This window comes from Camarhynchus parvulus, chromosome 1 (assembly GCF_901933205.1).
Source record: "Camarhynchus parvulus chromosome 1, STF_HiC, whole genome shotgun sequence".
In the NCBI taxonomy this organism is placed as follows: domain Eukaryota; kingdom Metazoa; phylum Chordata; class Aves; order Passeriformes; family Thraupidae; genus Camarhynchus; species Camarhynchus parvulus.
The window spans coordinates 26,296,279-26,324,224 of NC_044571.1; the positions used below are offsets into that span (position 1 = coordinate 26,296,279).

Consider the following 27,946-nt stretch of genomic DNA (forward strand, 5'->3'; position numbering starts at 1 on the left):
GTGGCATTTCTTGCTTGATTCTGAAGTTGGCCTCTTACCACAAAGTAGGAAACTCGCTTCTGCTGAGGGCTGTGTGCGTTGTTACGTGCTGGAAATGAACCTTGGTGTTTAAAGCTTCCCTGACTGCAGGGAGGCTCTGGTGTTAACAGTACCAGCTCTGCAGGGCAGGAACTGGGGCACACAACAGCATTGCACAGAACACTCATGACTAAGGGAACCTAATGCTGGCTTTGGACCAATGCCCTGTGATTTGAAGGTAACTGGAAGCTGTGAATTTTCCTAGGAGTGAACAGTGTTTCCCAACACCTGCTGACATACTAGGCGTATGTTACTGCTACTGTCCTTATAATTCAGTACTTGAGAAAAATGTGTATGCCTGGTACCATAAAGGCTAGGATAGCTCAGAATCACTGTTGAGTAGCAGTCTTGAGTTGTCTAGAAGAGCAATCCTCTACTTCCTCTGAAAAAGGAGATTTTTTTCTGCTGCGGAATGAAAAAATATCAATGTGTGAGATAGGGGGAAGCCACGTTTCACAAGTGACAAAGAGAGCTTGGAGTGCTGTTAAAAGGTGAGGCTTTCCAAAGTAGTTGTTGCACATGGAACATAAAACCCCACGAAGTGCTCCAGTTGTCTCTCCTTTCCCCAGCTGGAAGGAGAGAATTTGGCCACGAGAGGGCTCTGTAAGGACAGGAAAGCAATTCCCAGGCTCCTGGCCCCAGCAGGGCTGGAAGTGGCTTGGTGCCAATATAGACTTAGGAACTACACCGTGTCTTCCTCTGTCAAAGAAGTCTGTTCGTGGCTGTCTTTACAAGTGTTTCTCCTCAAATTTTTAGGGACATGGGTATGGGAGAATCGCACCACAGCTGCTCTGTCACACTGTATAGATCAACTGCTAGTGATGATCACTGATTGCTCTCTTGCCCTGCACTTTGCTCTATGTGAGTTCCTTAAGTGAGAGCAGTGAGGAAAAAGATGCTTGTATTCCAGCAATGACTGGCAGTCAGGACTCAGATCACATAATTTACACCATGAAACAGGTTCTGACAAATTAAATTAATTTATTTTGTACAAATGGTAATAGTATCACAGTTAACACAGTAATACATAATTTTTTACATCTGTTTGCTTTTAATATTACAAAATTCCTTGGGACTATTTATTTAAAAGGAGGGTCCTCCTGACATTGATCACATTCTAGTCTGAAGATACCTTAATCCTTAAAAAATAAAAACAACACACCACCAACAAACATTAACAGAACCACCAGATGCAGTTATCAAATCTGACATACAGTACAAAGTGTTAACACGCTTACTTGAAAGGCAGGAAAAATTGGTCAAGTGTCAATTAATTCATGGAAAGCTTAAAGTGTGCTTTAATCAGTGCAAATAGAGGAATGTGTCAATTGCTGTAGTATCTGACCAGCTGGTTACATCTGACATTTATCCCTGAGAAAGCACCTTTTCCCTGCAAGTCTCTCGGAGTTTGTTGATTGTTGCCATGGATAAGCTTCCAGGATCAGTGAATATTTTCTGAGGGCAAAAGAAGAAAATTCTTAGTAAAAATGCTGGCTTTGGACAGCATGCTAGATTTCTCACATAATTCTCTGAGGTGTGAAATCCTTGCTTCCATGTCCATACTGTGAAATTGCTCACTGCTCTCTGGCCTGCCTATAACAGGGTAACACCTTCATCTACTGGGCTGTAAACACACAGTAAAACTGCAGCTCATAACAAGTGCAGTAAGTTACACAAAAGCAGCAATGACAAATTTGGTTTGAATGTGTGTCCAGTTGAGATTATTTCAGGTGGTGGAAAGTGGTATATTTAGAACATATTAAACTGTCCTTGGTAATGTGACAAAGCACCAGTGCACTTCTGTGTGGTGCCAGCAGAGGTGGTTCAGGCTCTGGAACACAAAGACACCAGTGTCTTTCTACTGCAAAAAATCAGTTTTAATCCCTCAGGACACTACCTTTGCTGCTCTTCTCTACCACACTTCCCAGGGGAGTAACAGATATGATGTAAGGACTTTGTATGTGCTGAATGGCAGCACACATCTTCAATTAGTTTTTTTCTTTTGTTTTCACTCATTGTTCATGAACAATATATTTGTTTCCACTACTTCACCTAGAACTTCTGAGTGAACTGTGAAGCAAAGCTACAGGTTTATGCACTTTAAGCTACAGTTAAGGTGTGTGGGCACCTCAGTTCTGTGGAGCTGTTAAATGACAGCTCTAGGGATGAGACTGTAATTGAACCAGTTCAGAACAGCTTTCTGGCAAAGAAGCCTTCGAACTGAAAACTAAGGTTCTCTTCTGGGGGTGGAGGCACAAAATACCTGCCATCACCTCTACTGCTACTAATACCTGTAGCAGTAAAAACCCAATAAAAACCCAACCCAACAAACATCCAAGCATGAAAGTTTCAAAGTTACACAAGAACCTAACCTAAATTGTTTATCTGTCTTCAAAGCCCCATTACTACGGTAAATAACAGTTAAAATTCTTTTACTCAGGGTAACTGCAAGAAAAAGGTGGTTGATGTTCTAAAAATAGTTGGTGTAAAATTTAACACAATTAAAGAGGGGGGGAGGGAAGTCCTTCAAGGACAAGTGTTAGCATCAGCCTCTGAACAGATGTTAAGGCAGTTAACATTTAATAAAATTCTTATTCTAAACTGTTTATGGAATGGAATGGAAAAACCCCTCAAACATCTTCCTTCTAAATTAAAGCTGTACTTATGATTTTTCTCTTGCTCCTTTAATCAAAAGACTTAAAAGTGTCAGTAAGTTAAGCTAATTTTTCTTCTGTAAGAACAACAATGAAAGTTAGTACAAATTACATCCTACTGTGAGTGACCTAGGCACAGAGATGTGCTAAGAGCATGAAACACTTTGAGGGGTAAATGTGACCCTCCAGGACATGCTTTTGTGCACACTGAGCAAACAATGATAGTGGAGTTGACCAAGTGATTTATGACACATGTGCTCCTGTTACTTGTTTTGCAGCTACCACCTTTTATGTTTCCATCTTCTGAGATAAGCCCTGAATCTAATGTTTTATACTGATGTGGCACCCATTGTATTAATAATTTAAAAGACTAATCCTTAGCTTGCAGACTGTCATAGCACTTGGACATTGAACTTCATGGGTTTTTGTCTGGAAATAACAACCATCTTGTTCTAAACAGAATGTTCAGGCACTACAGCCATTTATCACTGCAAGTTTAAAATTCACTTTGTGCTTATTCTACAATACTGTATTTACAGTTCATCTGAAAATGAACTGCATGGGATCAATATCCACAGTTCACTGAAAAAATGCATTGAAATTATCTTCTCATCAGACTTCCTGCCTTAACTGGTAAAAAGGGCAAAAAGAATTCTTTTCCCTGTATGACAGATAATGTGGATGGATTTCTATATATGGAATTAGATAATAAATATAATATTTAATGGAAAATAATTATTAAATACAAATGATTTAATATATGTATTAGAAAGGTTTGAGTTTTTTATTTAAAAAACAATCCTAACAGCTATGTTTCTCCTAACTGTATCCATCTTTTGCTCAGTGAAAAACATTTCTAAGTCAGTCTTGGTTTTAATTTGGAATGACTAAAAGCTGCAGAGAATTTACCTGCATGAAGCTGTGACACTCTGTTACGAATGTTCCTTTGGTGATCTGCTTAAATTTATCACAAATGTCAGGGAAATTCGTGGCTTCCAAAATAAAAGCTTGGTTTTGCTTAATCAATGTTAAGGCCACACGGAAGATGATCTTTGACCCTTCATAGAATAAACAATCCCATATTCGGAGCACAGTCTGCAGTAAAAGAGAGAATTCAGATTAACCTTGATTTCCAGTAAGCAATTATTATTAAAGCAGTTCAAATGAAATAATCAGGGGTGTAGTATGAGAACTTTATGTTACCAGTTACCTCCACTGGAAGAATGTCAATGAACAGGCATATAAACCAGCGTGACACCACTAGGGTCCACATGACTCCATGTCTTTCCATCAGCTCTGCCACAGCTGGAACTTTCATTTTCACAAGTTCTCCAAGGACTTCCTGATCAGTTTTCAGGCCCAACATTGCAGGACTGTAATAATCTTGGAGAGAAGAAATCAAAACTCAGGAATCTGTGCACATGATCTTTTCATGAAATTGAAGAAAATATCCTCTGCAGCTGAATGTATAAAGGCACTCTGAGCCTAGGAATCCCAAGGTGAAGTAAATTAACCCACAGCACAAAGATCTCTGCACTGTGGTCATAGAGTGCTGCTCTTTCAGCCAAGCTGATCCCTCTGCACAAACACTTCATTCATGCCTTCTGAAGTATCTTCTTTCTCTCTGATGTTTTTTGGCAATGCTTTCTTCCTTCACAAGGAAGGATTGTTTAGGTGGTTTTTGACTGCTAGCTTAAACTACAAAAGTTTAAAACAGTTCAGTATAACCAACCACCTCCTTCCTGTGTGGGGGGCTGCACAACTCCCAGTCCACATGACATCCAGAGAGGTAACAGAAAACCCAAACCACCACAATAACCTGTAGCCTTTAGACCAGGTCCAGTCAAACTAGAAATGCAAATTCCCCAGAGATCAGCTGTGCAGGGATGCTGGATACTCCCCATCTTCCTAGGAGTGGCCTAGCCATTAAGGTAGAAGTTTTTCTCTCCTTTCTCTGAGCCAAGAAAATCCCACTTTTCATCTAATAATTCTGAAAGGAAGTGAATGACAGATCCCTCAGGCAACATTTCCTACTTAACTTACCTGCAAGACAGGGACTGAAATAAGACCTACATTCCTGCACTTGTGGTCACTGCAGTAACTGGTAAATTCACAATTAAGAACAACAGAGCACTCTCTGGCTGTCAGTCCAGAGCCTGTTTGTCAGGGTAAGACTTTTCATTACCAAGTTGCAGGCTGAATAACAAGCATCTCAGCTCTATAAACAAGTAGCTTTGGGTATATTAAAGGGAAGAAAAAGATGTTTCAATTCCTAAGTATTCAAATGCCCCAGTATGACACAAGAATTACACAGATGTTTAAGACATTCATATTTTGGGTTTATATGTTGACAGAAACATTTGAGCTGGATTTGGCCACTCCAGTCCTGGGAAGCAACTTTTGATAGTTCCTGAGCACTTTGCTGACAAGACCTATGTTGTTAACATTTGATTATAGAAAGAAAACAGTGGTAACACAAACACCTTTCTATGCCTTCCTTTCCTTCACTGATTCTGGAAAGCTGCAATTCAGGTTTCTCTGTCTTAACTGGCTTCCAATGGCCCCAGACACACAGCACAGGCCAATGGTTCATATAAAGGTGAAGGAATCAGAGCAAAGTCTATTTGCCTGAAATAATTCTAATAAAGCCTCCCAGTGTCACAGGTAAGTTTAAAAATACATCCAAACTATGCAGTACATCTATAACCACTTAAATTTCTGTAATTTCACAACAGCAGTTTAATATTCCACTCTTTCCTGTGCCAATGGTTTACCTGAACAGACTTCCCACCCCATGAGTTACTCGCTCTACATTTGTTCTGTTCAAACTCTAGGACATCTACAGGAGTTTTTAACGGTACTACAGAGCATCACATTCAATCTTTAGGAACCTAGCTTTCTGTCTGAGTTCCCCCTGAAGACCGAGATGTAAAACTCCTCTACAGACCTAAGAGTCACCGCCACTCATATATATTCTTCAGCCATCTGCCTTTCCACTGCTTGTAGGGAAAGCTCCAACAGCTTAAACACAAGTAATCCCATGGAAAAGTGCACTGAAAACACACCATGACCTCAGAGCCAACACAAAACCCTCTCTTTCTGCATAAGTTGTATTAGTGCTGTGCTCATTTTTGAACTGGAATGCAGTAACAGTACCATTAATTGGCTGAGTACATATTTTTTGATTTTTAATTTTTTTGTTTTTTCACTTGCTGCTTTAATGCAAGTGAAATCTAATCACATCTCAAATAACAAATAGCAGAACAAGCCCTTTCCCTTTCCTATCCTTCCTCCTCTCATACATCCACAAACCATTTTTCCCCTCTTAATCTGTGCTCCTAAAACACATGAGTACTGAAATCTTCAAGTTACCACTGGCAAATGTCCTCAGGAGGAAGGCCAGCAGCCCACTCGCTCTGCTGCAATCATCTGATATGCTGAAAGCAACAGCAGCTGCTATTTTTAATCTGTACAGCAAAGTAAATGTCACCATCTCAGGAACACAACTGGACATGTACCCAGCTCTTTGAGAGCTGGGAAGCAAAAAGTTAACAGACAGACAACGTGGATATTTCACGAATTACAGAAGCAGCCAGGAAGCTTTGGTGTAAATTAAACTTTCATTTGAGTCTGTTAGATTGTACTGCTGGAGAGGAAGAAAAAAGGAGCTATTCATCTATCTGGGGCAGCCCCCTGCTGTTCCTCGTGGAGCAGGAGCAGCTCCCATTGCCCTGGGACACAGCACTGCAATGTTCAGCCCAGCCGTGCTGCAGAACCAGTGGGAGTGATTAACAATTTATGCAAATGTCAATAACTGAGTAGCAGGGGTTTTCAGGATATTAGCTGCCAGTTCACAACAGAAGTTAGGTTAAAAGAATCTGCACCCAAGACATATTTACATGTAATTGTTGTCTGTTAATTATAGTTCATGTAGGTATTAATTATAATTATTACACATAATTAATATGTAATTATAATTTTCTATTTATTTTTCCTGTATATATACTTTTATACATAAACGTATATATATAAGATTAGCTCCTCAAATTAGGAAAGCCACATTTTGGAAATCTTCAGAAACATTCCTGGAGGACCTTATATTTGTGCTAAACTTACCCACAGATCACTTACAAGGAACACCTTTCACAGTCCATGTCTGGTTTCACTAGGGAAAATGACTTTGTAACTTGGTTCAGTGCCTAAGTGCTTGGTAACATTTAACCTACATGGCTCTTCTGTTCCCTTCTTATTTACTAGGGATTCCCAGTCATTAAGCCTTCTGGAAATGTCCCCTCAGCAAAAATCCTGCAGCGCTCCCTTGCTGCAAATGCTTCATTCACTGTGTGCCCTACTTTCCTAATATTTTATAATTGGCTTCTCTGCCCAGAAGTCAAAATATCTTTGTTTATAACCAAGTCTACACAAGCCTACCTCTCTCCCACACCACAAAGCTGTTTTTCAGAAAATACAGTGCAGGCAATTATTTTACCCATCTACCATGGAAACACATTAGCTTTATATTCCTTACATATCCTACATCTTACAAATTGTTTGAAATTTTTAGATTTGCATGATCCATATTAAATTAGCATCTTAATTATTTTTCCCCCTCTCAATAATCTGGCAAAATACTGAGCAGTTGATGACCCAGAACAAACCTGAGTCAGTAACTGCTCTCAATCTGCCACTTACTAATTAAAAAAATAGGCTAATTATATTGTTGATATCTGTTGATCTAGGTGGTTTATAGGAATGTCCTCTGACCAAATATCATTCCCCTGGAAAAAATACATAGCCGGGTTGTTTCCTATTTTCCTTCAAATGGTCAAACAGAATTGATAATTTTTAGGTGATCACACACTACATTATTTTTCATCACATTTTCTGGAAGGCGAGAAATGAAATATTGCATTATAAATCATTATTGTGTTATTAATTTATTACTAAATTCCAGAAAAATATCTAGATGAAAATCAAGTTTCTCAATATGCAATTTGGCATTTTCAAGTGCTTCTGTAAACTGATCCAAGGCTTTCTGTACTTTCCTCTCAGCTTTCCCTTTACTGCTTACCCGTGTGTTTTGCCCAGTCTGTTCTGAGTACCTGCCTATGGATTTTAGATGCCTTGCTAAGTTTAGGAGTGCCTGAGAGTGTAACAGAGGGCAGTGTGGGCAGGATCCCACATGGAATTCGTCCTGCCAAGTGCTCCTTCCTCATCAAAGTCCTGACCCTGATCAGCAGTGTAGCCCTGTGGCTCTGTTGGGATCATCAGCTGCTGCTTCTTGGAGTCAAGCAGCAAACAGGAAAAGCCAGCTTCACCAGCTGCCAGCTACTTTATTGCTACTGTACAACACCGGTGAACACATGAAGGGACCTTTTCCCTTGTTCAAAGGGCTTTTTGTTGCTAACACTGCACTGCCTGTGGCATGCAGACACTGAGCTAGAAACCTGTCTTGGCAGAGACACTCCTAACACTACATTTCACTGTCTCCCTGTCACAATAGTTAGCACCTCTGGACCTAACCAGAATGTCCAGGTCTAAGACATAACTGGCTGCTAGTGCTCCAGAACAGTAATAAGATTTGCAGGAAATAAGGATAAAGCTTGTAGGGACTCTGTGACCTTGTTCTCTGTTACAAATAGATTAAGAGGTTCCAAAAATAAAAGTTTAAGAAGCAATACTCTTATAGTCTTAAATCATCTCTAGGAGTCAAGAGCTACACAAGTTTAAAAAAAAATCCTTCCAGTCTGTTGTGTATATGTCAGGTTTAATATACCTATTCCTATGGAACTGAATCTCCAAGTGTTACAAAAATACCCAAAACAAGACCTCAGCTCTGCTGCTTATCTCCCAGCATTCCTATTATTTCAAGAGCCTACAGAGCCCAGCCTGGAACAGAATGATTTGTCTTGGAGATCCAAACCAACTGGAAAGTTAAAAACTGGCTGATTATCTTTTCTCACAGTCTACACAATGCAGAAGTATTTTATTCACAAGAATACGTTTAAAATGTCCATGAGAACTGGGGTGTGTGTGTGTGTGTGAGATGATGATAATGTTCTCTCTTCTCCCAGAGCAGCAGCAATGGTTCATTTTTATACCACCAAGCACCATTCAAGAACGTCTCCTTGCTGGAGATACCATTTGCTACCACACCTCACTGGAATTCAGGAGGGAAACAGAGCAGGCCTAAGGGCTGGCATGAAAACTCAGAGGTTTCCATGAACAGAATTTTGTGAAAAGCACTCAGTTCTACATTTCAAGTCAAACCCAAAACAGATTCCATCATGTGCATTTGTAGGGGGAAAGTACAAACACTTAAAACATACCAGCTTTTGTGCCTTCTAAGTATCTACATCAGGAGCCTTACATTAAAAGCTGAAAAACCTACATTTGGGAAGAAATTAGAAAGCCACAAGAGGAAAAGGAGGAAACCCAAGAGTACTGCCAATTCTTTTTGCAGTATCAGGCCAGAGTGACTCCTGCAGGTGTCCTGGCTAGAGTGACATCCTGCAGATATGTGGTTAAATGGCAAGCTAAAACCTCTTAACTATGCCATTTTAAAAGCACAAGTTCCTAATTTTCCAGGGAACAGAGAAAAAGAAACCCTCTAACAAACCAAGCAATAGGATCAAGTTATATTTTATCTCTTCCTTCAAACTAAACTGACTGAACTTCTGTCCTGGGGTACTGACCTCGCACAACAACCAGCATTAGCTATATCATTCACAACTGAACATTTGCTTTAAGAAAATATAAGGAAATCAAATTTATTTTGGATGGCTGAACTATCTTTAAAAAATGGGAATGCAAGCATTTTATAGATCCTTATTGGTTGATATTGAAAATTTAGAGTAATATATTTTGAGAAATGACTTACTATTAACACCTTTCCAGCAGCACAAAAAGGCAGTGTTTGTTTCTACATAATGCCATCTGCCTGTATTCATCTTTGCTTCTAGTCCCAAACTTGGAAAATAGATCCCAGGGAGCTGAAAGACCCTTTGGTTTCCCATTTGCATTTCACAGAGCACAGTGGGATTCTGAGCAGATGTAGTAGGTACCTGCCATTTGGAAACTGAAGAAGGATGCTTGTTAATTAGAAAGACAATGGAAAGCCAGGCAAAGATGTCATCCTTCCAGACATTGCAGAAGACAGAGATGAAATACAAAGAAACAAAGACTTAATGTATAACCCCTCAGAGAAACAAACTGAAGTTAGCAGCATGGGTTTGGAAAACACAAATGCAACTTTCAGACATTCCAGTTACAGAGAATGAAATTGGCTATTTTAATTATTTATTTATGCACCAGTTCTATTATGTGTTGCTCAGTAGAGACATTTGCATAATTTAAAACTAGTCCAGCTTAAAGTTATAGATACCAAACCACTCCTTTATAGCTTAGATATAACTGAGCAAAATACTGTTGGCCAGCTCTCCTCTCTTCCCTCTCTCCCCTCTTCATATCTGCTACCACTGGAATGGCTACATTTGTGGATAGCAGTTTTTTCAGAGTATCACTGAGCTGACAGACACAGTGCACACCAAATATTCCCCACTGGCTGTTTCCAAATAGCCTGGCCTGACTCCAGTCATTGCACCCCATGAATTGTGCCTGTCGAAAGAGCTGCATGCTTTGGAGCAGTCTGCAGCTCATGGGGCTGACCCAGGAGCCAAGGCTTTTAACTCACAAAACCCTTTGACAGACTTTTATCACCAATGTCCTCAAACAGAGAGGAAATGCAAGAACAAGCATTGAAAACTACAACTGCTTATCAGGCCTGTTGAGAAAACAAACTTTAAAAAAAAGCTTACAAATGTATAATGAGTCTTAATGACTGATGACCACAGCTGAATAAGGATTCCTGGATCTCTGTCTGTAACTCCTCCATGGGATAAGGAAGAATAGGTATTTTATCAGTTGACCACACTGACAAGTTATTCCTAACACCTCAGCACAAAACACAGCAGTGATATCCTCTCATGCTAAAGAAGAACCCCATTCTTACATTTTCATCAGCTCTTCACAAGAATGCTACAATCACACCATGGGGGCCACTGAGCACATGACTTGAGACTGGGACAGAAGCGCCTTAAAACAGAGAGCTGGACCAACACATATAGTTCTAGCGCAACCAAGGTTGCGTTTTCTAAGAATCTCTCTCAAATTAAACACTCACATCTTGTACACTGAGGTAGACAAAAGTCACTACTGTACACGATCTTCTTCATTTGATTTCCTTAACTCCCAAAGCACATCTCCTTACACCAACACATTCTTTATGTTGCCACCTGTGCTGCATGTGCATTATATTATATTTTGAAACAGCATCAAAGCCTGCTGTCAGTGCTTCTTTCTACTATGATATATTTTAAAAATCCAACACTTAATAGAGTTGAACTTTTGGAAAAACTCAATTTTGCAGTATCATAAGCTGCAAATACAATAAATGCAGAGTAAGCACATCTTAGCTCAAAAAAGCAATCCTTGGATATATTCACTACTGAAGAGAGAATATATAATCTCTGATTATGACAGTAGCAAAACTGAGGTTAGAAAACTGCACCCAGCTCTGATATTTACAATTCAGGCAGAAACTTGAAGAACTGGAAAAGATATGAAAGAAAAGGTCATATTTAGAAAAACTGAGTTCTGTAAGGAACCTCTTTATTCGTAGCATTTATGCAAGAAAAATGAAAAGTAAAGTCAACAAATTCATAGAGAAAACACAGCAGGCATTTGGGCTTTCCAATATAATAGGAGAAAGTCTTCGAAAAAGCAAGATCTCCAAATTAGGACAACTCAAATTCCAATAAAATATATAGCAAGTGTTTTTAATAAGACTGATTTACAATTTGAATACATTAGTAGCAGTGGTGGCAGGGTTGCTCTTTCAAACCAAGTCTGGAACCTCTCAGATATCCTGACCTGGCCTTGAACACTTCCAGGGACAGGGCACCCACAACTTCTCTGGGTAGCCTGTTCCACTGCCTTACTATCCTCTGAGTAAAAAATTTCCTCCTGACATCTAATCTAAGTGTCCCCTATTTTAATTTAAAACCATTCCCCCTTGTCCTATCATGATCTGCTCCTGTAAGAAGTTGTTCTACACCTTTTTTTAAAGTTCTCTTTAAGTACTGAAAGGCCACAATGGGAAGAGTTACTATTTCCTCACCTGTTTATTTTGTATGGAAAGTTACATTTCCAGTTACATTTCCAGTTTTATGAGTTTTGGTATTTAATACACAGATAACTTCAAGCATATGAATACATTTTATAGGGATTTACAAGTTAAAATACAAAACTGTGTACTGGGATCTGCTTTGAGCATGTATAACCCATCATACATTTGTCAGCTGATATGTTATGCTTCTTACTGTCAAAATGACATATTCAGGAAGGGTCATTTATTAAAATTGTAACTGAACATACAGAGCCCTGGCTGACCATCAGAAAGTAACAAAAGCAAAAAAAGCTGCTGTGGCTTTGCTGTGTTAATTCTGCAGGTGGAACAGCACAGTCCCTTCAGCATGGAGATGGCTCTGTCAAAAGTATCATTTCAATACCACATGCTCATGAGTGCTTTCACAACTCAAGCCATTAGATAAAAATAAAACTAAAAAAAAAATGCAACAGCCCTCCAACATGGCTACTCTAATAAAATATAAATTACAAACTAAGTAAGCCTTGTGCTGCATACTAAGGCTTGGCCACTAACAGGTTCTTCCATGTCACAAAAAACCCAGAATCTCTTCTCCCAAACCCACACTTCTGTGTTTATGCCACTGTACCTAACATGCAGCCAGGGAATTCTACCTTTGATCAATCCTATCAATCCTAGCTGAATTAAGATTTCATCTGACAAGTTATTTTGCTGATGGCTTCAGAAAGGGATGAAACTTCGATTTACTGGGTAGATAAACAAGCAAATAGCACATCTGCACAGACAGCAAAGGCTGCAGTCCCACTTGGAGTAGTGCATGTATGGCCTACTGAAGACACTTTAACATAATCAAATTATATCAATGAAGGATTGCTTGTCAGAATGAAGGAGACATTCTTGACTTTGCCTTGGTGGAACAGGTCCTGCTTCCAGTGTAAATACAGTAGTGTAAAGGCACATCTCAAGGAACACAATATTTTTCAGTGTTTTTAAACACTAGGGGTGCTTTTGCAGCATGCTTCCTCACAAAAGTAAGGCTGACAGAATGGATATTGTCATGTACAGCAAACTTCTGTTTCACACAAAAGTGTAAGAGTTCTATCCAGCCACCTAAAACACACCTAAATAATGAGATTGTTCTTTTATTGATGAGGTTTGAGACTTGGTGGGAGGGAGATATGATACAGAAAATAAATAAATTATTTCAAATGTTATTACCTGTGTAATTTTAAAGAAAAAAAACACCCCATCACTTGCTTATTTCCTGCTTGCTCAAGTCTCAAATCCCCTAGCAGCTCAGATTTGTAAGTAATGAGGATTTCAGGCTTATCATGGTTTCTAAATACAGGCACATGACTCCTTTATTCCACCTTCATCTTAACAGGACACTGCATGCTTAATTCCTAGGTATATTCAACTGACCTCTAATGCTCAAGCATTAATGCTTTCATTGTGGCTGGGGGTTAACAGTAGAACATGATGGAGTCCCATATTTCAAAACGCTTCATTGTTCAGCTGACCAGCAAAATGCTCCTGTCTCTGAGTACCAGATGTGAAGTTGGAGGCCAGAGGGGCACATCACTATGCTTCAAATGCAATCACAGAGGAACTCCACGGATGAGTGAGAATCCTGCCAACTCACAGACCTGTAGCTGAGAGCTGCCAGAGGAAGATAAAGAAGCAACCCAGAACTGATCAATCTGCTGAAATTTTCTGGGTTGATGGTACTATAAAAAAAAGCTCAGTTGTCAACAACAACTTTGCAAACATGGTGTCATGCATGTCACACATCGCCTTGAAAGGAGCTTTCCACACCAAAAGCACATGCTCAAATCTTCTCTCTGAAAGGAAATGCTTTTCATCACAACAGTCCCCATCTTAGGCTGCAAATTCAGCTCAGTTTAGGTCTAGCAGTGTTTTCTACCTGCACAACTAAATAAAAACACTTCTTGTCAAGAGGTCCACTCCCTTTGGAGATGCAGATCTGAAAAGATGCAGCTGCCAAGCCAGTTCTGCATTCAGAGGTTCCCTGGCAATACCCAATTAAGGTATTTAAATAAATTCAGCCACAAGAACAAAATAAATACAGGCTCAACTGCAATTAAAAGCAAACAGTCTAAACAGAAATACTTTACAGCTTAGTACAGCCTTCTGCATTTCCCAGGTGGTCCTTCCCTTCAAACCTGGAAGTCTGTATGATGGGACTCGAAAGATTGTTATAACAAGAAGCATTCAAAAGGGAAGGATATTCAAGAGTTTGATACATAGCTATGATGCCATTCAGTTCAAATTTTTTGTCTCTTACCCTGCCTAATCTCTTGTGCAAACTGGGAGTCTCTGGCTGATACAATTGTGAGCCAGAGAGCAGAACAAAGATGAGAGATACCCGTTCTCTCAGCATGCAGCCACCTGCCTTAACCAGCAGGCATGACACTGCACACCAGTGGCACCTTGCTTTGCACCTTGTGCACTTGCAGCTTATGCTAGCTACTTCAGTGCAGTCTACTACTTTAGTGACCATTTAATAATTTAAAACTCTACTCTTTTTATTTTTTATAAACAACCAGGCAGTACACATGGGTAAAAAATTTTAGTAGAGGCTGCTAAAAAGTAGTGAGACTGAAGGAAGATTGTTATTGCTGCTAAAAAGTAATGAGACTGATTCTTGAAGAATGCTACACCTCATTTAAGATTTTTATTAGGAACATTAAGAGAAAAAGAAAAAGCTGGTATTTATTGACAACACTAAACCCATGTCAATACACAAAGCACAACAAAGTAACGGTGGAAAGACTGGAGTAAGAGATGTGATGACATTGAAAATAACAAGAATGTGCAAATAAACTTCAGCAAAAAGGTGTTATGAATTCCTAAATGCTGTGGAAAAAACATCTGTTGACAATGAGAGAGAAACAACAGCACATGCATTATGATGTAGATCACAAATCAAAACCAGAGTGCCACTAGGGAAAAAAGGCAAGGGAACTTCTATGGCTTTTCTGTCTTAGGGAAAATACTTTCCACTGTGAAAAGAGCCACTGCACAAGGCACTAGCTGATTCTCCACCAGAAAATAAAAGTGTGCCATTGTGATCAGGTTTACAAAAACAAAAATTGAAAAATCAATTCAAACTAGAACAAGCACACAGAATAATTATTAGGTTAAAACAGGAACAGAGAAAAGGTTCATGCAAGACAAGAGTTTGACTGAAGGGTCACAGCCATACAAAAAACCTCCAATATTAATTGACTGCATCCTACAAATGCATGAAAAGTAAGCACAAAAGAGAGGGGGACTTTCCTCACTCCCAAAAGTTGGCATTGACACTAGAATGAAAGGATATCAAGTTGGCCATGAATGGAATAGTGCAGAACTCATGAGACCTCTCTTAACCACAGGAGAAATACTCTACAACTAGTTTTCATAAGAGTAACTCCAGGATAATAGTCCAGTAGATTTGTTAGAGTATACATTGATATACACAATAGCTTCCAGAAAAACACGGAAGGTGGAAGGGGGGATTATTCTTCTATATATAAGCACAACTGTCATGCTAAAATGAGACCAATGTTGAGTTTTTCTTCTCATAAGCTCACCATTTAACCACAAATATGTAAAATATGACAAGTATACTTCTTTACTTACATACTGAGGTACCAGAGTTAAAAGGTCCTACCGACCCAGTGCTTTCTAAAGCAATCTCCCCACTCTTTCCTTAACAGCACAAAAAATCCCCAAAACTTCTCAATGAGGAGCAGAGTGATGAACAGAACAGAAACATCAGAGCTATGCTGTGTACAAACTGCAGGCACATCACTCTGAGTTTGAATTGAATCTATGCTGCTTCTTGTGGGCAATGCTGTCTGCTCCAGCCATCTGTCTGAATGAGCCTGGGAATAAAAACAACTTGGTAACACCAAAACTTCAGTTAAACAAATAATTCTCTTCCCCCTTGCAGTGTTTAAATGATAATCCCTCCAAATCCCTGGCTGAGCTGCTGACAGACAACAGGCAGAAATTCATGGGCTTGCCCTCAGTGGAAGCAGGACCTTTCCGGCCTCACCCAGCTGTATCCAGCAGTGCTGGACAAATGAAAGTTCAGCCAAATGAAAGGCATGCACGCAATTCCTCTTACCAATCAACCAAGGCCTAATTTACTGGCTCTCTCTCCCAGCTGCATTATCTCCATTTGGATACGACAGAACAATTCAGTCAGAAAACCTTTACTGATGGAGTCCCATTTTCTGTCACTTGCCCAGAATGTTCCCATCTGTCACACTGTACATTTACCAATCAATGCCATTGATCTGTGGCTGGCTTAGTTCATCTGCTGACCAAGAAAACCACTGTCAGCATCACAGTTCTGGAGTGGCTGTTCAATGTAATTAAATGTGTGTGGGCAGGGGAGGAAGCACCCACAGGGACACGGCAGAGGGCACAGAATGGATTTCCAAATTGTCCTAAAGCACCACTGATTTAACTGGTAGTGACAGGACACACTCAAAAATGAGGACATGACCTGGAGGCATATTTGGTGCAATGATAGGGGGAAAACATGTATATTATAATGCAAACAAATCAGGAAAATCAAATCAGCAACCAAACTAATGGGAAAATGTTGGCTAATCCAACTGATAGGATCCAACTGATAGATTCCTAGTCTTCCCTCTGAAAGCCTGGAAAACATTCAAGATCTACAAGATCTTGAGAGGTGCTTCTCTGCTTCCCTAACAAATAATTATAGGGCTTAAAATTGAAATGTGCAATACCTTGCACTGTTAACAGAAAGGCAGTAATTATTTACCTGAGCGAGTTGCTTTATGAATATGGTCCATCTGATTCTTTCTCTCACATATGCACACACAGTATTTCATTGAAATTATGCCAATTATTTTACCTGTCATGCTTTGACTTTTATAAATACACAACTCAAAACCATATTGGAGAGTCATGGGAATAGAAGGGATAAAAATATTTTTTAAATTCTGGGACAGGGTAAAAGAGCATCAGCAACAAGTTTTCTGTCAATAAAGCCTTGTATTATTTAATACAAATATTCATACTATATAGAAGATTCATATTGCCTAGTTGGACACAGGCCAAAGTCAGTAACAACAATCCTGTTACAGAAAAGGAAAAATGTACCTATAACTTGAGTAAATATACACCTACTTTATACACAGTAATTGCATTTCGTGTTATGAGTTTCTTCTCATCACCAGTGCTACCTGCCTAAGATAAAGTCAACAGCTAGGAGGGAAAAATAAGAACAACTTTTGCCACAACTATCAGTAAAGTGTAGAAGGATATATAAAAACGAAGGTTTCTGATAAAGTGAATTAGGTTTCCTGACAAAAACAAGAAACAAAATTCAGACTCTACCTCCTTTGCCTCAAAAAAAGTGTGTAAGACTATTGAAAGGACTAACAGCAAGAGTTTCCACACATAAACCCGCTTTTTACCGAGTGCCTTATCCCTGACACAGTGATGTCAAAGCAGACAAATACCCATGCAAGGCAGGGGCAGGTCCCAGGGCAGACAGCAGCCCTGTCTCCTACCTGTTTGCACAGCTTAGAGCTCTCAAGGCTGAACAAAAGCAACAGTCAGTTGATTTCTTTAGACTATTTTACAGCTTGAAAGTAAACTTCAAGGCTGCATAATGTTAAATATTTGCAGACTGACTGAACAACTCATAGCATTCCCTGCCTGTCTCTACTCTTTCAGTCTGGAAACAAAGTCCAACCACTGTTTCCACACAAGAAAAATTCAAGTTCCTACATGGTGTATTCAATGTAAAATGATTTCTTACAGTCATTCAAAAGCATGAAAAGAATCCTTCAGCTGTTCTTCTTTATTTCTCAAGGTCTTTACTTTCTATTTAATAGGGAACTAAATTTTTTTTGTTGTTTAATCTTAAACATGAGCAGACAGAAGCAAAAGTGACAGTTTCAATCAACCTTGACCAGTAGACAGTGTCATACTGAATTCCACCTCCAACCATTTGAGATAAAAATCTGTGCAAAAGCAAAACTAGGCCAATAAGGAATCAGTCCTTCATTTTCTACTGGTCTTCCAATGAGACCTTCCACCTACATTAAAGGTGTGTCTGTAGTCAGACCTTTGCAATGCTCATACGAATTCACGATAAAACCATTCTCCCTCTATAATTAAATCCCAAGAAAAAACATTCCCAAATGCATTTCACAGGAGTAAAAAATATAGCTGTGCCTGATCTGTTTCTGGTTTTAAACTACCTCACATGTGCAGTGAGGTTCAGCTTATACATGGGGCAAAATTGATTGTGTAAACACCTCCTGCAAACCCAGAGATCCAGGCAAGGGAACTCAGAGTTACTGAACAGACCAGGTGCAGGTATTGTCTACAGCTGGAGAAGAATGCAAAGATAAAAGACAAGCTCCAATATATGAATAAAACTATACTTTTAACATACCAGGCAATATTCTTCCAATAAGAGCATCTAGTAACCAAAAAGACTCCTCTTCATTCTTTGTAATAAGAATCAGGTATCCAGCAATGAAGTTCATGCCCTGAAATAGAAAAGTTTTGAGATGCATACACTTATCTTAAGAGTTTCTAGCTTATTTCTTTTGATTAAGGGCTAAATTACTACAGTTCTACAAAGTCTGCATATTCAATCAATTCTACTAATGAAGGCCACTGGTTGAGTAACCTGCTGAACCTGCACACAAGAACTATTAACAAATATCAAGGAGAGGAAAATTAAAAGAAAAGGCTTAGCAGTCTATACTTTCAATTTTGCCTTTTTTTTTTGAATTCCAAAGCCCAATGCAACTGAAAGTGGCTGTTGCTTTGATCAGAACCCAAACACAGCTGTATTAGATGAGCACTACAAACACAACAAACCTGCAGGTAGATAGTGAGGCTGCAGGAGGAGAATGTCTGACCCAAACACATAAAGTAAAATGCTGCAGTTCCAGCAGCTTTTAGAAGTTTTTGCTGCTTAACTCACACAGAGGCTGCGTACAAACTGTTTTCTTGCATAATACCTCTAGTACTCCACAGATACATATAATAGCACTGATCCTGTGAGGAGACCAGATGTGCAAAGAATCCACACAAGGGTTTTTTAAGTGCTCTTCTTTCATTAGCCCATTAAACAGGCAAGGTACCAAAATATTTTATTAAAAATTGGACACGTAGAAGCTACTATGGTTTAGAAGTTGCGTGTTATGTTGTGTTTAGCCACCTCTATATAGAAACCTGACACTTGCAAAATTGAGTATTCATAATTCTACCCCTTCTGTTATTACCAACATATTTAAATTATATTTTGATAAATATGCATTACTGAAAATAGTAGAAATCATTCATCTTCTGAAGAATGGGAGTAAATTTCTGTACTAAAACTAGCTGAGGTACACAAGAAAAAAAAATTTTTTCAGAGACTTCAGTGTACATTTAAGTTCCTTTAAGTATTCTCCTCTCAAGATTTAAAAAAATACTGTTCATATTCTTTCAACTTTGAAGTAGTTATATTTACTACACAACTTTCTCAGCTAAAATGAGTTATATGTTAGCACACACATTCTTGCTCAGGAACCGGAGGAGACAGGAGAGAACTTAATAAGTCAACTGAAAGCACATGTTGCTGATGACAGTGCCCGCTTCTTTAAGATCCTTAAAGACAGACACTTTTTTTCTTGGCTGTCAGACTATCATGAATCAACTTATGCTCTTTGTGTCCCACAGGAAACTTTACAGTACTTGACAGTGACAACAGAAGCTTTCTTGAGCTGCCATCAAAGCAATATCAGGTTGAATTTCAAAGAAATTCTCTTCCTACTCGTGTTATCTATATTGGGAGATGGCACTAAATAATGCTACCAGCCCCCAAGTACATGATGCTACATTAATGCTGGTCTTTCTGTACTTTGAAAAATGTGACAGTGAAAACACAGGAAACTGAGATCTCATGATGCCTTGTGGATACCAAGGAATGTGTGGGGAAAGCTGGCAGGACGAGGGAAAGGCAAGCTCGCTCCCTCTTGCTCTCCAAAGCAACTACTTATGTTGCAGCTAACAAATGGATCAAGCTGGCTACAAGAACAGCCACTGAGAAATTCAGAAGGGTATCTGAATTTGCCTGAAGCTATTCATACTCTGCCCCCCCCGCCAAGCCTCCCAGGGCCAGTTTATAAACAGAAATAGTTTTGTGGGTATGCTTCAAAAAACACACATTCGAATGGACAAGAGCAGTCAGCAGCGGTGAAATGCAGCATTGTTTACAGAACAGTGATTACCTACCTGACAATATCCTACTGCTTTATTGTGATGCCCGTATGCTACCAAAACGTTGTAGAGTGCGTGCTGCAAACACGGATCAGCAGTTTTGCGGAATTTTACATTATCTGGAAATGTTCTGTTCATGTCTAAACAAAAGGGAAAAAGACCAAAATTAAGAGCTGTTCCTTGTCAGTTTCCAAAAAAAACTTTTATAGGTCTTCTGAAGTACAACTGAAGCTTCACTATGGTTCATTGAACTGTTGTTTTGGTGCATTAATGTTAAGAAACAGCTTTACCTCCATTTTGGCTAAAAGGGCACTTGCATTCAAGGATAATCTATTCCTAGAAAGAATAATCCTATTAGTGTACAGAAAGCAATTTCAAGCAGACCTAAAGAAATTCTCCTGCAGACTGGACTCCCTCCATGTCTGACTGCAAAGCCTTAAATGAAAGCAAACCAGGTATTTAGACTGACAGACACAAGACGTGCCAAACTTCAAGTCAAGTGGCATGACAGGAGTTTGCCTCTAGGAAAGCACATTCTCATAACAAATCAGATGAACTCTCAATTCACTTACTCAGTGAACTTCTACCAAACAGTAGCAGCCAAAAAACCCCAGACCTGTTCCCACAACTGCCAACATCCACTTAAAAATCCCTTTTTAAAATTTAACTTTCTCCATGATGTGATCATGAGAAGAGTTGTGTCTTCACTGGTGCAAGATCATCAAGAATGGGAGTGGTTTCTGATAACCAAGCAGCAGAGCACATTCCCACATGCTTCAAGCTCAATGCTTAACCAAGTAAGGAGTATGCAATTATTGACATTTCCAACCATTAATTCCTTTCGGACCAAATATTAATTGTAGGATTCATCTTTCCTTACAAACGTCTAAAACTTAGACGTGCAAGTTTGAGCTAATCACCCCAAAACAGCCCCTAGCTGTTAGAAAAAACAGGCAGAGGTAATTTTTGGTCCGCTTCACTCCATAAAGAGAAAACCCAAGGTCACTGGCACAGAGCTGAAAAATTCTATCTTTAAAGAGAATTTTTCTCTCCAACTTAAATGTCTAAAAGTAAGTTTACAGACTTTCAAAACCCAAGAGTTATTAATAAAATATGAGTAGTTGTTTGGGTTATATTTAACAACAACAAATTGGGTTAAAGTTAAAAACAAACTTCAGTAACAGCACTTCTGTACAGATCTTCATGTCCTAAGAATTATCACTTTTTATCAGCCTTTTCTGGCATAAAGGAAGAAGTCTGTTACAGCTTTGACACAAAGTTCAGCTATAAGCAACCAAAGGAAGAAAGCTCCCCAAAATCATGAATAGTGTGGTGGAAGTCACATGCATGAAGAAGTTATCACACTAATTGCTATTTCTTCCTTTTAAAGGGAACAAATCATTTGCAGGAAAATATTTCACTTCACCTCTCATGTGTATAAGAAGAAAAACACAAGGAAAAAGACAACTTTTGAGAAGACCTGAACAATAGACCGTTGCAGGATAAATACATTTCTTTTGTTTCTTCTTGGTAAGAAGATTATGCAGCATAGTATTTGCATAATCAGAATTTATTCTTTATTAAAGCATATGCGGAATGTTACAGAAAAGGTTAATGCTGAATTTTAGCCATGGCTCTTCTCCTCAGGTATACAGAGAAAGGGTGAGGGGAGAGTAAGAAAAGTCCATCACATACAAAGCAGGGACTACTCAAACTGAACTCATCTCTAATTTCAAAGCCTGCAATTGAGAGAATCAGTTGCAACTTGTTTTCTGATTGCAGAGCATGTTTTTTCCCACAAGGACTGGGGAAGCCTTCCCTGGTTTTATGAAGGATTTAAAACTATATTTAGTAACAATATTTTAGTTTAGGGTGAGGGGATGGAGAGAAAAAACAAGATACAAGAGCTAAAAAGCTTTACCCTTAATAGAAGATATGGAGCATGGTCTTACAGGACTCCTTGTGCCAGATTATTCCTTTGAGCACAAGAGCAGAGGATCCCATTCCTTCTCCATCCTGCCCTTTCTGCTCCATTTGCATGCTCTCCCTCCTCCTCCAGTTCTGAGGCTCCTCTGACTCAAGATGAGGGAACTCAACCCTCCACAGGCACTCATAAGCCAATGTTTTACCATGGTACAAGACGAGGGTCAGAGATGACTTGAGGCAAATGGAAGAAGCAGGCAAGGGATGTTCTTTTGGCTTCACCACTGACATCCACTTTAATCCATCTGTTCCAGGGGAGACATACAAACACCTCCTTCTCATGCTCTGCACAGCCTACCCTCTGACCCACTGTCCATTAATTTACTTTGCTCTTAATAGACATTACTGTCCAAAGGAACACAGCCTCAAACTAGTACAGTTTTGTAGGGAGGAAAAAAATCAGTTATTTTCAAACAGCAAAATGAACATTAGAATCTTACGCTGCTAGATAGTCATAATTTTGGGATTTATCTTTTCATTATGTGCAGATCTGCTGCTTATAAGTAAACTAGGTATGGGAGCACAGAACCAGGAAGGGGGTCACAATGAAAAGACTAGCTACTCTTTTGTTGTAAATTCAGATTAAATCCCAATAGCAATTTTTTTACAATCTTTCCACACTCTGAGCTGGCAGTTTTATGCTGCCAGCATAAAACAAAAATTACCACCAGCTTTCCTGCTGATTTATGTCTGTGCAGCAACCATGAGAAGACCACTGGATTCTTTCTTCCCTCTCACGAGTCTGCGGTATTTCAACCTCATTCAGTAACACAAACAGGCAGAATACATTAGCCTCAGTTTATAAAACAGATGTCTATTTTGGTACCAAGAACTACAGCCATTGATGCTATTTCTGGAGCAGAGAAATTCAAAAGCACAGTCCAGAAAAGCAATGCTTTTAGAACCAGTCTCGTGCTTTTCCTACTTAGGGTACTTCAAAAGTCATGCATCTACAAGACAACCTTCTTCACATTGCTGTCTCATCCTTCCTTTTTGTCCTGATCCCAGCCAGGACAGGGTTAATTTCTGCAGTAGCTGGGAGAGGGTGTGGCTATAGGGCCTGGAGGTTGTTCTATACCACCACACCAATGCCAGGGGCCTGGGAAAGGGCGTCTTCCAGGGAGAAGGGGCTCCATCCAGTTGAGAAAGCTGCAGAGGGAGCCACCTGGTATTGTCTATTATCCTTTGTTTTCTTTCTGTGAATTGTTTTATATACCTTTTGTTATTAATATTGTTGCTGTTACCGTTCATTTTCTTATCTCATTGCTGTTTCCAGTAATTTGTTCTTATCCAAACCTGTGATCTTTGCCTTTTGTCCCTCCAACTGGAGGTGGGGAAAGGAACTGGCACGTGGTTTTAGTGGGAGTGCTAAATTGAAGAATACATTTCCTAAACCATGGCACCTTTACTTTCATATCCTGGGTACCTCCCACTCCAAGACACAGGTGGTCAGTAAATTACACAAGTATTTTTATAACTAACATATCCTACTCCACTTATGGTCATTTCTTTGCCACTGCTACATTTGTGATGCACATCCACTCTGAAGAGCTTCCAGGCAGGTGATGTTTTCTTTTTTTACATAGTAGAGAGCAGAGCAAAAATTCACTTCAGCTGTCAACTACAAGCACTCAAAATCTCCACTGCAAATAATGAGGTTAGGCCATAAATTGCAACTTGTAAAAACAGTATACTTAAAGAGTATTTTAGATTTGTTATAACTGGGTGTTTAGCAGTCATGCTCAAGCTTTTTCCTGCAACACCTGGAACTATAAATTGTTTTGGAGGCTTGGGGGGTTTGTTTCAAGTTAAGGCCGAGTTTTTCATTAACTAAAGTCAGAAAAGCTGACCCTCACAATCCCCACTACCAAGTAACAGTTCAAGAGCTTTTAGCAATCAAGAAAGCCAACAGGGTTAGGATTTCCTACAAAAGAACAATATTGCCACTGTATAAATCTGAGAAGCACATGCATAAATTCCAGCCCTCTTCATCTCCAAAAGATGATACCAGAATTAGAGAAGTTACAGAAAGAATGGCAACAAGGAAGACCACAGATATAAAAAGGCTACCTTATATAGCATAAACCCAGGTGGATAAAAGCTACTTAGTTTAGAGGGATGATTAACAGCATTAAGACAGCACAAATCTGCAAAATTATGAGCAAATTTTTGAATTTTTTCCCATCCAGCATTATTAGGTACAAACATGCAGCATGTCTTGGCAACTCTCAAAACAGCAGATAACTGGAGACTAGGAAAAACATTCTGAGGAAGTGTCACTACACACTTCACTCCTCCAGTTCTTCCTTCAGCTGTTCTAGTAGACCAAAGACCACATGAGGCAGCTGTTTGGATATGACCTGTCAGGGCTCCTCTTACAGAGAGCCACAAGAGCTGACAATGCTCTTCCCCTTCCTCTTGCATGGTTAAATGCTTTAAACTCACCTGAAAATTCCCAGCTTCCACTTACAATTTTAGAGATGCTTCAGAGAAGCTTCTTAGTGCTTTGATAGTAAAATATTTCCTGTCTCCAGTGAAATGGCAATGACCATTGTTTGAATTACTTTTCTGACCCTGTCATAAACTCAGTTAAGATCCTGCAACTATCATCCAATCCATAGTCAGATCCTTATGCCAGCTGTCACACAGCACAGCTCAGGCTCTGGGACTGACTGGTAAGTGTAAAATCGTAGCCTTCACAGCACCTACAATTCCTCCTCATGAAATGCAAGAGTGGAAACACAGATTAGCTGCACGTACATGCCTGAGCACTTGCAGACACAGACACACTTCTGCCCAATAGCATGTTTTTCAACGGAGAGAAAGGACCAGATACAAGAGCTAAAATTCAAAACAGCCCAGGCTAAAGGAAGCTTACCCCAAGGAAGCTACAACTTACAATCCAGTCTTCCTGCACCCAGCATGCAGCCTCTGCATTAGAAGGACAGCCAGTTCTTACAACATCATTTGTCCTACTAAACTTTCCTAGAATAGGGCATGAAAAACAAAGTGTTGCTGGAATGCATGCCCTTCTAAATGTGTACATAAACTAAGACAAGAAAATTTAGACACCTGCATTCCTTTAGCTCTTTTTTAATGGTTAGAGTAAGAAGCCTGTTCCTTCCTACATTTTTCTTAAAAAAGCAAAAATGTTCAAAGAACAAATACCATATAAAACAAAGTAGCAATAAAGCTCATCAGATCAGAATCAGGAAGTTAAAGGTCAGAAATGGTGAAAGAACAGATTACAGATTTAATTAGCTGAAAGACTTCCGTTGCTATTACTAATCAGATTTTTCTTTAAAGATTAGACCATTTCTTCACACAGTCTACCTGCCATTTTTAACCTGATTATACCACATCAAAGACTTTCCCCTATGAAAACTAGTTTCAAACATACATGAAAATGGTTTGCAGCTTCTGGGCATGTGAAAGAAAGAGGACACATTGGCTCTTACACATTTTAAATTGAATTTGAAATAAAGTCGTTGGTTGGCCTTGTCCTCCTGCCCCTCCCCTGGGAAAAAAGAAAAAAGTGTGGTTGCTGTTCTCTTGTTCATAAACCCCCAGCACTGTGCTGTGGGAATAAATACCACACCGTTGCCTGAAAATTCTGGAAACTGCAAATATGAAAGCAAACAGCAATACAATTCCACATCTTACCTTGCTTTGTTATTAAAAACAACTACAGTAATGGGAGAACAACACTTGAAGAAACAAAATCAGTCAGGCAACAATTCACATTGAAAGAGTCCTCAGCCAAAGCCCACTATAAAATGCTCACAGTCAACAGGAGCATAAGTTCATTAAACACACAAACCACAAAGTCTACATTCACCTTAAGTACTTTGTTCCTTTCATCCCTCCTATGTCCACATTGGTTCTTCCTTTCTGAAGGAGGAGTGTCTGAGGTCTTTATTATATTTTTCCCCTCCAATAAAATCTTCCAGGGCATTTTTCTTTATCTTTTCCTTCACTTGCTCCACATTAATTTTCTCTTCTGCAGTTTTCCAATCAATGCAGCAGCTCTTCCGAAACTTTATTTCCTCCACAGCTCACAAACAGATCTTTATCCTCTCCCAGTATTTTTCGTCCTCCACAAAAATACTTTTATTTCATTTTAACCTGTGGGGAAAGCCACCTACTGACCCTTCCTGTCTTTGTCTAGTACTGGAAAAAAGTTGTTTTCAACTCTCTCTTGCAGCACTTTTACCCCAATTGAATAGTTTGATGCTTCTCCAGACCCTTACCAAGGTGGGCTTTAGAAAGTCATCTTACTAGCTCCCTCTTTATGCATAGTAACAGCTCTACTGTTTCTAGTTCTGAGCAGGATATAAGCCTGCAGATTTCTGGCTAGTCTCCATATTCATAGGAACATGGAATTTATGCTCCAAAATACCTTACTAAGGCGTGTAATCCCAAAAGCCCGAAGTATTCCTGTTGCGGGGAAAGGCAGAGAAGAAACTCTGCATAAAGCAAAAGCTTTTGGATGCTTATCCAACTTGAATAAAAATCTATAACACCCAAACTAAGTACCTGGGTTTTTGCAAGAGGAAAAAGACAACCTGCCTTTCTAACCAAACAACCTCAGCATTTTTCTGGAGCAGAGCCCAACCGCTTGACGTTTTAATTGGACAATTTAGCCAATATCAGCTTGGCCACAAAGACTCTGCTGCAGCAGGTTTCAGGACAAGTATCATTTACATCAAACTCCTACTTGCTTGTCCTCACCTACTGCCTTTTTCCTCCCAGTGGGCCAGCCTAAGGTCTGGGTGCCCTTGTACCCTGCCATCAGTACTGGCCACTGATCAGTGTTCACAGAAAGCACACATGAAAACAGATTAGTAGAGGAGCAGTGTTTCACCTCCTGCATTTCTCCCAGGGATTTACATTTAGTGTTTAATAGTTCATGCATCAAGCGGATTCACCCACCTCTCAGTTTATCAAATTCCTTTTTAAACCAGTTCATACTTCTAACCTCTGCAGCACAGTAACAACTGCCACAACTCTTCTAAACCTGAAGCACAGCAAATTTCATTCAGTGTCCTTGGTTCTTATATTACAAGAAACAAATAACAATTGCTCCTTATTCACCCTTTTTGCACCATTTATAATTCATATAAATCTATCAGCAGCTTTTTCTTAGTTGTCTTCTTACTCAACCTGAAATCCTAGCATACTTCACCTGCCTCGTCTGGGCCTCTGTGCCACATCTTCAACCATCCCTGTTCCAGTGTCCTATGGGACAGAATTAGGGAGAAACAGACTCAAAGGCAGGTGTCATGGCTCCAAGTTACAACTCTTCAATCACTTAGATGACACCACAATGTTTTCTAGTTTATTCTTTCTCAAATAATTTCTAATCTTCCTTAAAAGGATTCCTGAATGCTTTTAACCACATGATGAACCTGGAAAGATCTGTGCTGTTAAAGAGCTTATGGCTAATCTAATTTAAGTGTTAATTCAGCACTTTAACCACTACTACAGAAACATTAAGTTTTCCATGACATAACTTGATCTCTAACACTTAAGGCCATAGGATGGATAAATACAGATAAACAGCATTATCAAGGGAATAACCTGTTTTGATTGCTTCAAGCAGCTTGGCATTCTTCTCTCCTTCCAGCAGTCTGTGGTAATACCCAGGGTTTTGTTCCATGTTAGTTTGGGCCCCACTCACAATCATCCAGACCAATGCACGGTGTTCATTGGGGATGCCTTTCCTGATATATCTCTTCACTGCAAGACAAGAAGTTTGGTATGGTTTGTTCATTTTTAAATAAATAAAAAAAAT

At 39.4% G+C, this 27,946-nt stretch overlaps 1 protein-coding gene across 2 annotated transcripts in view; it reads right to left on the bottom strand.

Moving 5' to 3' along the window:
* Nucleotides 1-1,042: 1,042 nt before the first annotated feature.
* Nucleotides 1,043-27,946, bottom strand: part of GRTP1 (growth hormone regulated TBC protein 1) — a 34,532-nt gene continuing 7,628 nt past the window's right edge. The window contains exons 3-8 of one of the 2 annotated variants that reach the window (XM_030958379.1): nt 27,733-27,891; nt 20,185-20,309; nt 18,350-18,446; nt 3,943-4,115; nt 3,642-3,827; nt 1,043-1,533 (exon numbers count right to left, since the gene is read on the bottom strand). In XM_030958379.1, coding sequence (XP_030814239.1) covers nt 1,444-1,533; nt 3,642-3,827; nt 3,943-4,115; nt 18,350-18,446; nt 20,185-20,309; nt 27,733-27,891 — 830 coding nt within the window. In that variant the 3' untranslated portion in view covers nt 1,043-1,443. The remainder of the gene's footprint in view (nt 1,534-3,641; nt 3,828-3,942; nt 4,116-18,349; nt 18,447-20,184; nt 20,310-27,732; nt 27,892-27,946) is intronic. The other variant, XM_030958388.1, reaches the window with a different exon arrangement.